Below are 14,706 nucleotides of genomic sequence, written 5' to 3' on the forward strand. Positions count from 1 at the left end.
AGTTAACGAAAGTTTAATGCAAATAAATACTGTATATGGTTTCCCGGGACCTGAGGGCGACTTCAATTTATCCCATTTTTTTAACTAACGAAGGGCAAATCAACGAGGTTTTACTGTACAATCAACTTTTACCCACAAGCAACTCCTGGAAGGAACTATTGTTTTTGCAGGCGGGCAGACTTTGGTATGTAAGCATTCTGAATTCTGTTAATCTATTAGATTGGTAGTAATATGTGTTAGCTCTGAAATTAGATCCAAGGTTCTGCCTCCAAGCATTTGGCTTGGAGGCAGAAGCATGACTATGTATGTTTTTGTGCCAGCACTTGAGCTTCTGGAAATTGCCATTGAGGGCAACTGCAGGCACATTTATTAGAAAAGCACCAGCAGTAGAGCAGCCTGCCGCACCACTTGTCCTTCACCGCGAACTGGCTTGCATTCTAAGCTCGAGCCTTTCTTCATCTTCCTCAGTCCTCTGGCTAGCCTTGTGCTGTGCGCAATAGTTGCACGCCTACAAGCTCATTGCTGTTTTTTGTCGAATTCAGTAGCAGTGTCACATTAAAACCTGCTCTGGCTTTCTTGTTGCTGGACCACGAGAGGCATTTGGCTGTGAATGTGTGGCGTTTTGGTTCGGTGCTTTCAGCACGAAGCCTGATTGTCGAAATTTCTTGGTTAGGTGCGGAGTTCTTATCACCGTCACAATGAAAGGAATCAAAACTACGATTCTTGCTTGACTGACTAATCTCCTTCCAACCGGTTGTCAATCCATACATATCGTTAGCTAGCTTTGGCTTATAAAAGCTCAATGAGAACATGTGTTTCTTTATTTGTGTCCGACGCATTATCCTTACAGGTTGTCATGCAGAAAAACGTTTACATTGTTTGTCTGCTCTAGTAGGCATCCATAGGCTTGAAGTGTGCTGTTGCAAGGGCTGTGTCAGTGAGTCAAAGTTTTAGGTCGTTGTAGCTATTTATTATTTTGTCACTCCTTCACAGATGATTGTGATTGGTAATTGGAAATGATTGCTAATTCATTTCAGGTTGTCTGAATGGAGGGGATTCCTGCTTTGTGATTTCACTAATTTGAATGATGTCCTTGTAATATTTCCAACTTTAACCTTTTTATTTTTCTAATGTAATATTGTTCATTGGTGCTGCCGGCTTAGTAAGTTTAGTACATTAGGGAGGCTAGTTTCTATGCAGCTGGTTTTCATATTTCAAAGCAGTCAATGAAGGTATTCAGATTGTTATCCAATTAGGGCTTTTTTTTTAGTAATGCTCAGTGTCAAGCTTACTTTATTGATTACGAATGTTCTTGGCTTTAGTCCCTGTCGCACCATGACTCAGCCTCCTAAAAATGTGTTCTAAAAGCTTTTTGCTCAGTCCACATTGTCGCCAGTGCTGGCCACAGACACAATCGCCACTCAGCCAGTAGATGCCACACCCACATGCAGGGCTGCTTCTGTGGTCTCCTTCATTTAATGCGCCAAGCATTGGAAGCGTGCAGGTATACACGGCCTCTGACGTGGCAGTGAAGAAGTGCTCATCCTGTTACCAGTGCAAACCACTAGTGGATTGCCGATATCCTTTCAGCATTGAATAAGTATGCTGCACCACTGTGCACACGTTTGCGGCTCTGTTCCACTTGTTCTTGCCCCCCTCTGGTGTGGCTTGTGTCGGGCTGAATCTCGCTGGTTGTCTCGCAGAAGGATGCGAGGTGACCTCGATCATGTACCTACGGCGCTGAAGGGTGAGCATACATTAACATCTTGTCTCTCTGAGAAAATAAAATAAAATTGACCCATCATCACTTCATTTTTACTGGCAAGCAAGGCCGATGCTTTCATCCTACCCAGCAGGGGTTCCAGCTAGCTGGATACTTTCTGGTGGTCAGCGCAAGCTGTTGGAGGTGGCCATCGCAACTGCAGTGTTGTCCGCCCCCAGCCACCACATGTGTAAACCTGCGACTTGGGCATCACCAAGAAGGCAAGACATGACACTAAAGAGCTTAGCTCACCAATATGGGGAAACGGGAGCGGGCTTTGGATCTGAACAACCAACGTGGATCGGATGACACAAGGTCGTCTGGGCATCGTGCGGTCCATCGTCTGCTGGGAAGCCACCACAGGCATCATCATTGGGGACGCCGGAACAGAGAGACGCCACGAGCTGCAGCAGGGTCTCGAGAGCCGCATCCTGAATGGTGATTCCCCCCAGGAAACAAGCCCCACGGCCTGTTAGCTTCCGTGGGTGCCTTTCCTGGATGTAGGCTCTAAGAAACCTTCGCCGACAGCCCTGGCAGGGAGCAAGCCTCACTACCCTTTCTGCCGTGGTGACAGTGTGCTGCGACTGTGCCTTGCCGCACAGACTACTGTCGTCCTCCGGGAGCTGACGGACCTTCTCCTCCTGCTTTTGTTTCCAACAGCCAAGGTGGAAAGCATGCTCCAGTCGCTCCAGCTGCCTGCCGCCAGAAGTCAGCAGGCGGCCACCACCGATGAGGGGAAGGTAAAGCATGCCACTCACATGTTTCGGGAAGGGGTGGGTTTCTGAGGGCTGCGATCGTCGCCTGTTGATCTGGAGAGCGTGGCCCGGCGCTGCGCGCCCTGTGTTGGCAGCCTCTTCCTGATCCTGGGTGATTGCAATGTTCCTCTTCACTGTCGTCTCTTATTACTTTATTGCTTTGTCAAAATGTGCACTCAGGGAAAACCAAACTGCATGGCCCTCTCTTTGTCTAGTGTTAATCTAAAGCCAGGAATACTATCTGAATAAATCGCTCATTAGAATATGATGTGATAAACGACTTTTGCCCTTCCCTTTGTCAAGACTGTCGTGGATTGTTGCTGTTTTTGGGGTGATGCTGTTCACATGCCACTCTCATGTTCTCTGCTGTACCAGCTCTAGCACCAGTCAAGCAGTAAGGTATCCACGTGGTACCTTGAATGACAGAAATGTCTTATAAAAGGTTATGCTGTTTTACATAGTTTTTCAGACATCATATTCACAATGCGTAATGATGCCTTTAGGGGTACAGTCTACTTTACCACATTGAAAGAAGGTTAATGAGTAGTATGTGGGGATTCGCTTGCCTGCCTAAATAAAAGCTATTAAACCAGTGGCAGCAGTTGAGATATTAGCACTACTTTGTTTGTGAGCTTGTAGTTTTCGTTTATCGATTTCTGCATTTATTCTGCTTAGCTATTAACCGAGGCATTTTTTAAGAAAGTCTTTTGAGAGTGCCCCACGTGTCGGAACAATGCCACCCAGTGTGTGAATTAGCTGGTCTCTTAGCTGAAAAATTGAAGTGCGTGACATACTTTTACGGGATGGTATTGAACATTCGTGATGTGCCAGTCACTGCGGAGATTTTTCTAATTGTCATGGATACCTGAAGATTCAAGATTGCGCACAGCAGAGACTGACCTCCTGTCATCTGGGGACCAAGGCCATGTGGAACACAACCCAACCAATCACCTGAGGAACTTTTCAACTAGAAGTTGTAAATGTGTGACGCCAGACCTCGGCCTCTGCTGTCAAGCCACTGTTTGCCAGTCATACTCATCCAACAGGCCGTTATCCAATGGAGCTGCGTCATCAGGCTTCTTCTATGGACAGTGATTCGGCCAGTCATCGCAGTTCATCAACGCCCTCTAGTCATCGTTGTCATTACTGCAGCACTCATCCTTGACCAAGTACCCTCCTGTGCTCAACGCAGAGAACTAGACACCCTCGCTTTGTCATCCATTTTTCCTTTTGAACCACCTGCTACATCTTCACTCCACGGACAGTGCCTCTTCATCAGTACAATGAAGCCAGCATTGCACATCACAATTGTGAAGTTCAGCAAATGCCTGTACACTGGCCAGCCATCACCAACATCTGTTTTCTATTACAAGCCTTCGAATTTGAGACCAGTGAAAGCATGTTGCCATTCCAAAAGCAAAGAGGTCTCCAAAGCAACTCATGGTCAATCACCACGAACAGTCACGGCAGCATCATCGGCTCTTGAAATGGAGCAATACCACCAGTGACAGGACACTACAAACCACATTCGAAATGTTTCTGCAAGTCTCGTATCAACTGGCCCTCGAAACCATTTATCAGTGGGACTATCCCGCGGAGTTCCAGAGACCTGGAGGACAGCAGAAATCATCCGCAGCCTAATGTGCTGTGCATGTCTTCTGGCCACAACTGGCTTGATAACGACTTCACCCTGATGTCTTTGTATGTGCCCACTAGACCTTTGCTACAAACTGTGTCCTGTTGTAGCCATGCTACGTCCCCTCCGGAGCTGCGGCTGCGCTTTGTATCTGCTGGGTGTGCATCTTGGAGCCATCTCATCTCACCATTTACTGTGGTCATCTTCTGCCTTCTGGATCTTCACTGTGATCTGTGTTCAGCCTAAAGCAGTGTTTGGTGTGGCAAATGCTGTGATTCAGTCGCAATTAGTCGACCTGTCCCTGATTCGTGGAACAATCATGGCCTGTTCATTACCATGTCCTGGAACAATTATAGCCTACACAATATGCATCCTAAGAAGACTTGTCAGTGGGTTATTAGGGACAGAATGAGAGAGTTTATGGTCAGGTTGTGTTGTGTCATACTGTGTCGGTATTTTGCTCTAGGAGAGTGCATCACTTGTTTTCTTATTCTTTTTTTTCTTCCAGTGTCATTTTGGTTAAGTATTGTGTTTGAAAGGCACAGTGCTACATAATCTCTACCTGTACCATAAGCAGCGAATGTTGCAAACACGTTGCAAGCATGTTGCATTAAGAAGGGTACAAGGTACACTTCTCTTTCTTTCTCTCTCTTTTTTGTTTTTTTGTTAACCTTCTTGTTGGGCTGCATTTTCTTAAACCAGGGCCAGAGAGGAGCAGATAAGCAGCTGGATACGAGCGGGGTGAATGCAGGCAAGTTCCATTTTTTGTACAACTTCCAGCAGTGAGAATGTCAGTGAAGGCTTCTAGTCTTTCTCATGTTCCTACAATTGTTTGGATCATGGACAATTTGAATACAGGCAAGTTAGTGCTAACTAGAACACAAACTCTTTTTTCTACTTTTGCCAGTACATGTAATGTCAGCACGGTTTCGGCTTGCATGCTTTAAAGTGAGGGCTGCACAGTCTTCTGTGACCAGATAAACATAGCTGCGAGTTGTCATGCCCTCGTGTTGTTACGTGCAATGTACATTATTATGTACATTGTAATTTCTTCGCATTTAATTCTTTAGCTTTAGTTTCTAGCATTAGTTCTTTAGTTGCATTGTGCAGTTTTGCTGCTGACCTGGTCAGTGCGAGATGTGCCCTTTTCTCTTTCTTTTGTAATGTGGTTTAGTGTAGAATGCATGTAGTGGACCGTGGTTGGTGCACAATCACCAAATTTTTACCTTTTGCTGCTGTGCTTCATCATGTAGTAGTGCTCAGCTCTGCTGCTTGCGGGACAGTCAGTAACATGACTGTGCACTTGGCCATCTCAGTGGCAGCACTCTCAATCATGTTTGAAGAAAAGAAGCCTGCATACCTATCAAATAAGAAGAAATGGATCTGCCATGCTGTCCAGCTTTCGTTAGCACCTTCATTGTGAAGGTCAGAATTCTCCCCATTCATAAATGATAAGAAGTTAGGCCGCATCCGAACAGGGATGCGAACACATTCATTGGATTTCGACAAGCATGCTGGCTTTGTTCTTTAGAAACGCGATTAAGAGCGCCGCAGTCAAGACGAACAAGTGACCAGCGACGTCAGTTTTTCTTCTCATATTTCGTGGCCTTTTTCCAGAACTTGGAAAAAGTTCTCGTGTAAGAGGTAACAACACAGAAACAACATCGTTGGATGTTTCTGAGCATGCTTTTATGACTTCTAAAGTGCAGATTATTCCTAAAGTGTATTTAAAGGTTTACATAGTGAAACATTACTAATGAACTAAGTGCTTCCACCTCAAAAAGCAGTCTGCGTAAATCAAGATTATTGCTAACAATATGCCATGGGTCTCACTTGTCAAAGGTGTACCACTTCACTTTTAACCCTTTCAGGGCTGATATTTTTTTATTGCAGATTTAAATGCTTCAGCGTGACCTATTTTGAAAAAGTTTACTGTAATTTTTCTAGGGGGACCGTAAAGTGAAAAAAGAATATTTTGTGTTGGTATATATGTTCTGTTTATTCATGAATAACAACAATAAAAAAGCAAATCAACTTGTGGGAATTAAAAATTTAGTGCATTGTTATACGCATAGTTCAAGGCTTAGAAGATGCGCACACGAGAATATTTTGCTAGTCTCAAATGTTCCTCCTCTTACACTAATATTTATGTCCATAGCGTAATCGAACTGCATAGGTGAGCGCACTCGGGAAAACTGTGTAGTTGTGTGCCCGTCAAAAAAGCTAACTAAACGTATGACAAGCTTCCGCTAATCTTCATCTTATCGCCAACCACAGGCGATTAGTTTCCACGAGTCTCAAAAAAAAAAAAAAAAGAAATGCATGCATGGCGGCATCCTTTGCATGTGTGCACCTCTGTGAGCAATAAACGAATGAGTAACAGGCGGTTGCCCTTTGAGCGATTAGTGGCTACATAGCCATTAGTTTTGCGAGCGCAAGAAGCCTAAACCGCCCACAGAACAAAACCCAAACTAACCGCCGCCCTCCCGCGCGGGTGCCAATGCGCGAGCTGTATATATCGGCGCGCCGGGGCAAACAAACCATGCAATGATAACTGAGAGAGGGAGATGCGAGAAAAAAATGACCTGTATTCCTGCATAGTGGCAGCACATGCCAGGAAAGAAAATGTTAGGAAATTGGCACGCTTTGGGAAGACGTGATCAGCGAGCGAGCGGCCACGCCAGCCACTCCAGCGTACCGCACATGAGTACTGACGCAGTGGCGTAAACCCGTTCAGCTACAGCTCTCTATTATTGAGGAGAAGTTATCTGCCCCGTGGGTTCAATCAGGAGCCGATGCCTCTGAGTAGAGATCACGGCTCTCCCGCAGCAGAATAATTCAGAATAGTCCTCACTTCCACTTAAACGCGCAGACAATGCCATAAATATACTGTATGGCATTGACCATTTTGGACTTGTTCGCGGCACCGTATATTTACGTCATTGACCCTGAAAGGGCTAATGTTTGGTTCTAGTTACGTGCAACAGCATTGGGCATGAAAAATTTAACTATAAAGTAATGCCGGCAGTAAACTTTTTAAAAATGTTGAGAGTTTCTTTCTGAAATAAACTGCCATCGCTGTGTTAGTGCCTTTTCATGTATGTTTCACCCTGTTTATAAGTATCAATCTGCACCACCTAGCTCAAGTGTCAGCCCTTCTGCTGAGCAGGTCCCCCACTGTATCCCTCATAAAGAACAGTAAATGTCAGCTTTTTTTTATTGGCTCGAATGCTATGTGCAGTTCTGTTTAACAGTGGACAACTGCAGTGGTGGTATTGATTGTGTAAGCTGTGGGATGACTCAAGTTTGTCTCTCGTGGCTGAGCAGGCGGTGGACAGCAGAAGCAGGCCAGCCAGGTGTTCCCATTCTGCTGTGACTTGTGCCACGTCTTGGTGCATCGTGAGGACCAGCTCGAGGAGGTGAGAAGATGTGTTTGCTGATGCAGTGGGCATTGCTAGAACTAGATTTTTAAAAATGTGGTGTCACCCGAAGGTCGATGTGTTGGCTGTGGTAGCAAGGTTTAACATGAGTGCTTGAAGTCCTCAAACAGGGTTTCAACTATACACGAGCGCGGCATGTTGGTGCAACGCAGCACTCAAGGCAACCCCCGCTGGGTAGGGGGAACAGCGCCCTGGCCAGGGGCGTAACGCAAGTGGTTTTGCAAATGCTGCAAATCGATGGGAGCTCGAGATGAGGCCGACGGGAAACCAGTGGTGTTAACGTCCAGCGAAATATTAGATAACATTAACTTGACACTTACAGTACCACCGGTGTGCTTATTGTATGCGTGCACACAATGCCAGCAGCGAAAGACAAAGCGCCGTCCCGGCTCTGCCACTGAGGTGATTGATTAGAACATTGACGGCGCAGCCATTTTGCTTTGTTGTTTTTTTGCAGCAAAACACACTCCATGTTTCTGGAGACCCTCTAAGTCTCAGGTGCAAGCCGTGAGTTTGCTGTCGATAGCGTGACAGTAAGACAACAGTGAGAATTCGCCTTGAGCATCTGTACAATTGCCATCGCAGTAAGACTAAGCAAGTTGGTCTGCATTCATTCTGCGATTTATGCAGTGGTCGCAAGAAAACTGACAGCATAAAAAAAGAGAAGTGCACGGGGCAAGCGCATGTCCGAAACACTTCATTTCCTGCTGTCCCTGTATTGCTTTTTCTCCCTCTCACTTTCTTTTTTTTTCGTGGCTGCTGCACAAATTGGAAAATGAAAGTATTGTTGAAAGTTGAGCTCCTTGTGATCATGTTCGTCTTCACATTACCATCATGCTAGAAAAGCTGAAACTTGGATGATACCAAAGAAACTTAAGAGAGGGAAGAATACTGTATCTACATGCGTAATGATCGCCTTTATTTGGTGCTGCATCATGAATGTTTCCCAAGGACGACAAGAAAAAGGAAGCAAGGATGACAGAAAAAGACACAGAACGTTGATAGTGCTCTGTGTGACAGCACCCTGTGTGTTTTTTTTCCTGTCCTTGTCTAATGCACTGGGAAACATTGGTGATGCTTATGATTTAATCAGCGCTTATGTGGTTGGTAGGATGTGTCTGGATGGTGGCTGCTTCAGCCATTCGAGACTATTGAACACCTGTAGGATGTGGTTGCTTTTGCAACTTCTATGTTGGATTGTACAAAAAGTCTTACCATGCATCTACTGATTTAACAGATTGGTTGTGCAGCAGTTGATCCATATACTCATCAAGCTGGTTAAATGATGTTTTGCTTGAGCTACGTCACCATCTTTCTTTCTTTTTTTTTATTCTAAAGTTTTTTTAGTGTCTATATTCTGTGGGATGACTCCCAGTTGTAGTGCGAGAATGGGGGGGAAATTTGGTACTAATGTAGTCAAGTGAGCAACCAGTTCAGTGAGTTAGGACGTTTACCACCTGATAGTATTGAATACGTTACATTAAGATGGGTTTATTTGCAATGAAGGTATCAGTGGTCACATAGCAAGAATTTTGAAAAAATTGGGTCTTGAAGAAAGAAAGAAAGAAAGGCTAGAGTGCCATGCAAAAGCATTTGTTGGCACTTGGATAATTGCTTATACTTTTGAACAATGCAAGATAGAAACGCAACTATTTCTTCAACACATCTAAAGTGCTCCGATGTGCTTAAAATGCCGGAAATGTAAAAAACTGCTCTAATTTTGCAAAAAAAAATCTCCAAAGTTGGTCAGGTACCGTCACTTGTGTGTGGGTTGCATTTGTTCTCTGAACGGAAATATTTTTGGCTCTGGTGCAGCACTTCAAGGGTAAGAAGCATCGAACTAAGCTTGAAGATTTGGTGAAGCAAGGAAAGCTGAAGCAAGCCACCGATAGTGTAAGTCCTGGGCTCTTTGACTCTTCTTTCTCTGGTACTAAACACTTCCAAAGGCTTTTATACATAGACGATTTCTTTGCCTACACACACCGAAAAAGCCGTTTCTGACCTCGAGTAGAACGGCTCACACTTTTAAAGAATCCCCTGTTTGGCAGTAGTATGTTTCAAGGCCCATGCTACTCAGCCTCAACACCTGAGTGTCTTAACCATGAGGCTACGTACACAGGCCTTGAATGTATAAATGAATTTAAACCATATGCATGAGTTGCTAATAAAAAAAGCTTAAAAGTTCACTTGCAGTAGTTTATCGTAAAGGGTTCAGGCGTGCTTATGTAGCCTGGGTGCTGCTTGTAGCGAACAAAGACATACAGTGAAATCTCAGCATAATACACTTGAGGGAACTGCGGTAAATTGTTCGTTATTCTGAAAGATTGTTATGGTAAAAACCCCGAAATTAACATACTGCTGATCAACCCATCAGTGCATAACTTGTCACCCTATGAGCTATCCACGAAAACGTCCCTGTTGGCTCTCGACCCGCGTTGTTTGCTATTTTTCATAGGTTTCGCCACCACACACCACCGAAGCACCGTATAATAAGAGTGGCGCACGCAAAACGGACGGCTGATGTCGAGAAAACTACCGACAAAAAGGTAGCTTTGTGTCGCCTCCAAAGTGCAGTGTTTCTTGCTTTTCGTTTGTATTTCACGTTTCTTGCCGTGGTTATCGCAACTGTCTCGCTCGAGGAGGACACCTGAACTATGTCCAAGGTCAAGTGCGCTTAAGGGGGGACATGGCAATTAAAAGTTATCATTATTTATTTATGAACCAAACTTGATAAAAATTGGCATGCTTATTTAGTTCCTTCTCCTGATTCTAAAAATGCAGTTATTTTTTTTGTAGGTTCATTATTTCATTACATAATTAAGAAAACAATGTATTTTACAATGCCTTTTTTCTTACTACAATAGACAAATAACCGCTGCACAAAAATAGACAAATGACATATGGTCCAATAGAAGAAAGCACAAGCTTCACAACATAGGAAGAACTTTTATGATTGGATCAGTATTTCCTACTTTATAGTGCACTGAACTCCATTGTTCTGAACATGGCCTTGCATTAGTCAGACAAAAGACAAATTTTAAAAACTTTAAACAAAGAAACTTGAAAAACTGCTTCCTATGTTTGGTGCTCCAAACATCTAGCTTCATGATGCAAAAAAAATTAATACTATAACTATGATAGCTACTGATATATCACAGTAAATGTCTTGCTGGGTGGGTAAAATTAGTATTTCGAGAAAATCAAGAAAACAAATAAATGTCACATTTAATTGTGAAGGGTCACAAATGTGTGCACATACACATTCCCAAAACATTAGTAGGCTCCTGGGGCATAGTCAGTTTGGGCATTTGTGTCTCTGTGGCGCTTTTTGAAGAAGCACTGCACATCTTCTGCCGATGCATGCTTGTGTTCAGATGCGGCTGATCGGCGCCGATCTTTTTCCGCCATGCGCTGCATACACTTTTCGCCAGGATTCATCGAGAGTTCTTGCAAAATGCTTGCCGAGGTTCTCCTGCAGCCAGCATTGAACTTCATGACTGCTTCCGCCACTGCAGCCTCAACGCTGAAGAGTGATGCGTGCTGCTCCTTCGGTGCGAGCGCCCATATTAGCGAGTGCAGGCTTTCATTGTTGTTCTGTGTTTTGCCTCGCTGGCAACGTTCAAGCAGCATCTTGTCAGAGAGCCGTTGGTAGATTGGCAGTAATGCCTTGCTTACATGAGCAGGTAAATTGTAGCGGTGCTTCGGCACAGGTTGGCCTTTGGCCTTTGCAGCATTTTGCCGGCACCAGGAATCGGGACCTTCTGGGCAAAGGCTATGATTCGAGGTGACGTCATTTGATGTTACGTGATAGTAGCTTGCCATCACGGCCTTCTCCATGGCTTCAATGTCACCAGTGTGGGACTTCAGAGCCCATCCATAATAAGAGCTCAGTTTGTTGACCAAATCTCCAGTCAACCTTCCTCTTCCACCAAGTGGCTCTGAGCCAGGCCCCTTGTGCTTTGACAGGGCATTACGTAGTGCTGTCCCCATCCTCTTATGGACATGGTTGACACAATCCTCTTTGTCAACTTCTATAAAGCCATATACTTTGGCCTCCTTTAGGGCCAAGAAAGTACGACTGTCACCGTCCGACAGCACAGTTGTGTATCTTAGGCTGTACTTTTCCAGCGATCTTTTGAATAAGATGAGGCCAGCCTCCACCTCCATTTCACCAGCCTTCTTATCCGTATTTTTTTGACACTCATGACTGGCTTTCCATTCTTCGTATGAAGGGTCACCAACTTTTGGTCCACGCTGACAACCGGCACAAAAGTTGCTCAGCACAACGTAGTCCAGGACAAGTCCCGTGAAAAGTTCAATGACGGCGCCGACACCGATGTGCGAACTGTGCCCGCGAGTCATCCAAGACCCGTCATACGATACAGCAACGTTGCCCGGGTTGCCGAAGTTTAATTGGCTGTAAAGCTGCCGGACCGACTTCGCGCATTCTGTTGTAAGCGTCTCAGCTGCCCGGGTCGCGGCGGGCGTCAACTTCGTTTTGACGTACCCCTGCCACGTTTTCGTATGCAGCCCGCGGTGCGATATATTCATTGTTGCGAAAATATCATTGAACGCAGTTTGCCGATTGCCGGTGCTTTGCATCGCGCGCGCAGCCAGAATGTTGACGGTAAACGGATTCACTTTCTGAGTCCCATTCACACGCGGCGAGCTCCACGCTGACGCTTTGTCGCCGCATTTCGAGCATATGAGCACCAGACTTACTGCAAGGCCATATTCGCGCTCCTTCCGGCTGATTTTCGCGCTACCGCCGCATGTATTACAGTTCATATGCTCCAGAAGTGCGTTCACCGATTCCAGGCACACCACGGTGAAAACTGTGTCGTCAATCGGGCCGGCCGCGACATCGCCAGCGGACAAGATCTCCGACTTACGGCTCACTGCTGCGGTTGATGCGAGCTCTTGTAGTTTCTCGTCGGATCTCATGTCGATTACCTCCAAATCTGAAGGCGTCAGCATGACGGTGTCACGACGGACGCGGCTGGCGTTTTCGTCGCAGCTACTCGTTGTCACACCACCTAGGCCTAGCACTCGGTCGGCTCCATCAGTTCCGTCGCTTGACGCCGTTGGTGGCTCGTCCTCAACCACTTGCGACGCGGTGGGGCGTTTTTTGAAGTTGTTGAGCATGGACTTCTTCCTTTTCTTTCCATACTTGTGCTTGGAGTCAAACTTTCGGAGCGGAGGAGGCATCGTCGCGCGTACTCACACAACGATCGTATCGAACATGGCGTCTCGCCTGCGCCTCTGCTGCGGCTAGCAGACAGCTCGGGAGTGCGCCCAGCCAATCACGTGGCGTTATCTCGTCACGTGCATGCGACAGCGAATGAGAACGCGCGTTTCACCTATTTTTGCCGCCGGTTTTTGTATTGAACCAGCAAGCCTAACGAAGCGGCAGCGCGCGATATTTGAAGCCGAAACCGCGTTCTTTCAAACGAGACCAAGATGGCCGCCCTCAAGGCACTAGTACGCGAGCGCGGCGTCATTGAATGTGTGTCGTTTTCGCGTCGACACACGCGAAAAATCAGGTGCCCTATCTGTTTTTAAATTGTTCGTATGGCTGAAATATGACCTTACGAGATTGGAAACTTGGCAGATAGGGAGAATAATAGATGTAGATTAGAGAAATGCTATTTTCCAAAATTCGTTTTTTTATGATATTTTGGGTCTAAAGACCCGTGTCCCCCCTTAAACCGCACTGTCTGAAAAGTGCAAAGTGCGACCGTGTGGCATCCCCACGAGTATGGAAGTTGCATGTCGCCCACCGCAGGTGTGGCTAGTATGGCCGCGGAAAGAAGAGCGAAAGAAGGAATAGATGTGCTTCAGTTGTGGGGCGACACTTTTCTGGGCAGAGCACGCACTCGCAAAACACCTTATGCATCGTCGCCTCCGCTCGCCTGCATTCTTTCCTCGGGCGCCGTCTCGGGTTCTCCAAACCCATGTGCTGTGATGTTCACTCTCTGCGCTTTGTCGTCTGCTAGCCTACTGTTCTGGCTGCCGTGAAGGATACACGAAAATCTAAGAAGCCCAAGATTTCAGAATATTAGTTCGTAGTACTGAGGTGTTAACGTCACATGGAAACTGAATCATGATCGTTATTCTGAAAAGTTCAGTATTCTGAAGTTCGTAGTACTGAAATATGTTTACATTGACACTATAAGAAGTCAGCAGGGGATTTCTGAAAAGTTTGTTAATCTGATAAGTTTGTTAATGTGGTGTTTGTACTAACGAGGTTTCACTGTAGTAAGTGGAATTCTGGTGACGTAATGTACGTCGCGGTTTCTTGTAAAAAAGTGCAGGTGTGGTGATGTTGCATTGCTTGCTTTGCACTGCAGTCACTCCTAAAAAAGCTCCATTTGGGTCGCAGTTAACAAAAATATAAAAACAAGAACAGATAGCACACACACAGGCGCAGTCACATAGCCTGTCGCTGTGGTTTCTCATACCACAGAATGCAGTCGGGGTGACATGGTGTTGTGCCGCTCGCTTTGCGCTGAAGTTATACAGTCCAACTCGGAGCATCACAGGTCATTGAGCTTAGCAAGCGACCACCACCGGCTGCAGAAGAAGAAAAGAAAGAACGAAATTGCTCGAAGTCATCGCTCGCATGGGGTAGAACTCATGAATACATTGTTTAGCGCAAAACAACAGACACAAGAAAGACGACAGGACAAGGCGCTGTCATCTTTCTTGTGTCTGTTGTTTTGCACTAAGCAAAGTGTTCATGGATTTGCACCAACTAGCCCGCGAATGCAAGAGCCACCTGCATCGCGTCGCTTGTCGCTGTCGCGTGCAAGATCGCTTGCATGAGATTTATACTTTAAGGGGGGATGCGGGTCTTAAGCAGCAGGTGGCCGAACGAGCGAAACTAGACCGCCTCATCCGCAAAATGTACAAACACACCATTGGATTGCCAATCAATACCAGCACGGATAAATTTCTCGAACTGGGTTTACACAATACCCTAGACGAGATAATAGAAGCGCAACACGTCGCACACTACGAGCGTTTGGCAAAAAGCAGAACCGGACGACACGTCCTCCAGACGCTGGGCATCAGCTACCACACGTAGCTGGGTGAAAATGTCGCAATACCCAC

General features: G+C 45.8%; 1 protein-coding gene across 2 annotated transcripts in view; it reads left to right on the top strand.

The window, feature by feature from the left end:
- LOC139059863 (uncharacterized) overlaps positions 1-14,706 on the top strand; it is a 111,462-nt gene that overhangs the window by 23,051 nt on the left and 73,705 nt on the right. For both annotated transcript variants that reach the window (XM_070538334.1, XM_070538335.1), the window contains 4 exons: positions 2,423-2,502; positions 4,856-4,904; positions 7,481-7,572; positions 9,409-9,486. In XM_070538334.1, the coding sequence (XP_070394435.1) occupies positions 2,423-2,502; positions 4,856-4,904; positions 7,481-7,572; positions 9,409-9,486 (299 nt within the window). The remainder of the gene's footprint in view (positions 1-2,422; positions 2,503-4,855; positions 4,905-7,480; positions 7,573-9,408; positions 9,487-14,706) is intronic.

The sequence above is a fragment of the Dermacentor albipictus genome, chromosome 5, assembly GCF_038994185.2.
Source record: "Dermacentor albipictus isolate Rhodes 1998 colony chromosome 5, USDA_Dalb.pri_finalv2, whole genome shotgun sequence".
Classification (NCBI taxonomy): Eukaryota; Metazoa; Arthropoda; class Arachnida; order Ixodida; family Ixodidae; genus Dermacentor; species Dermacentor albipictus.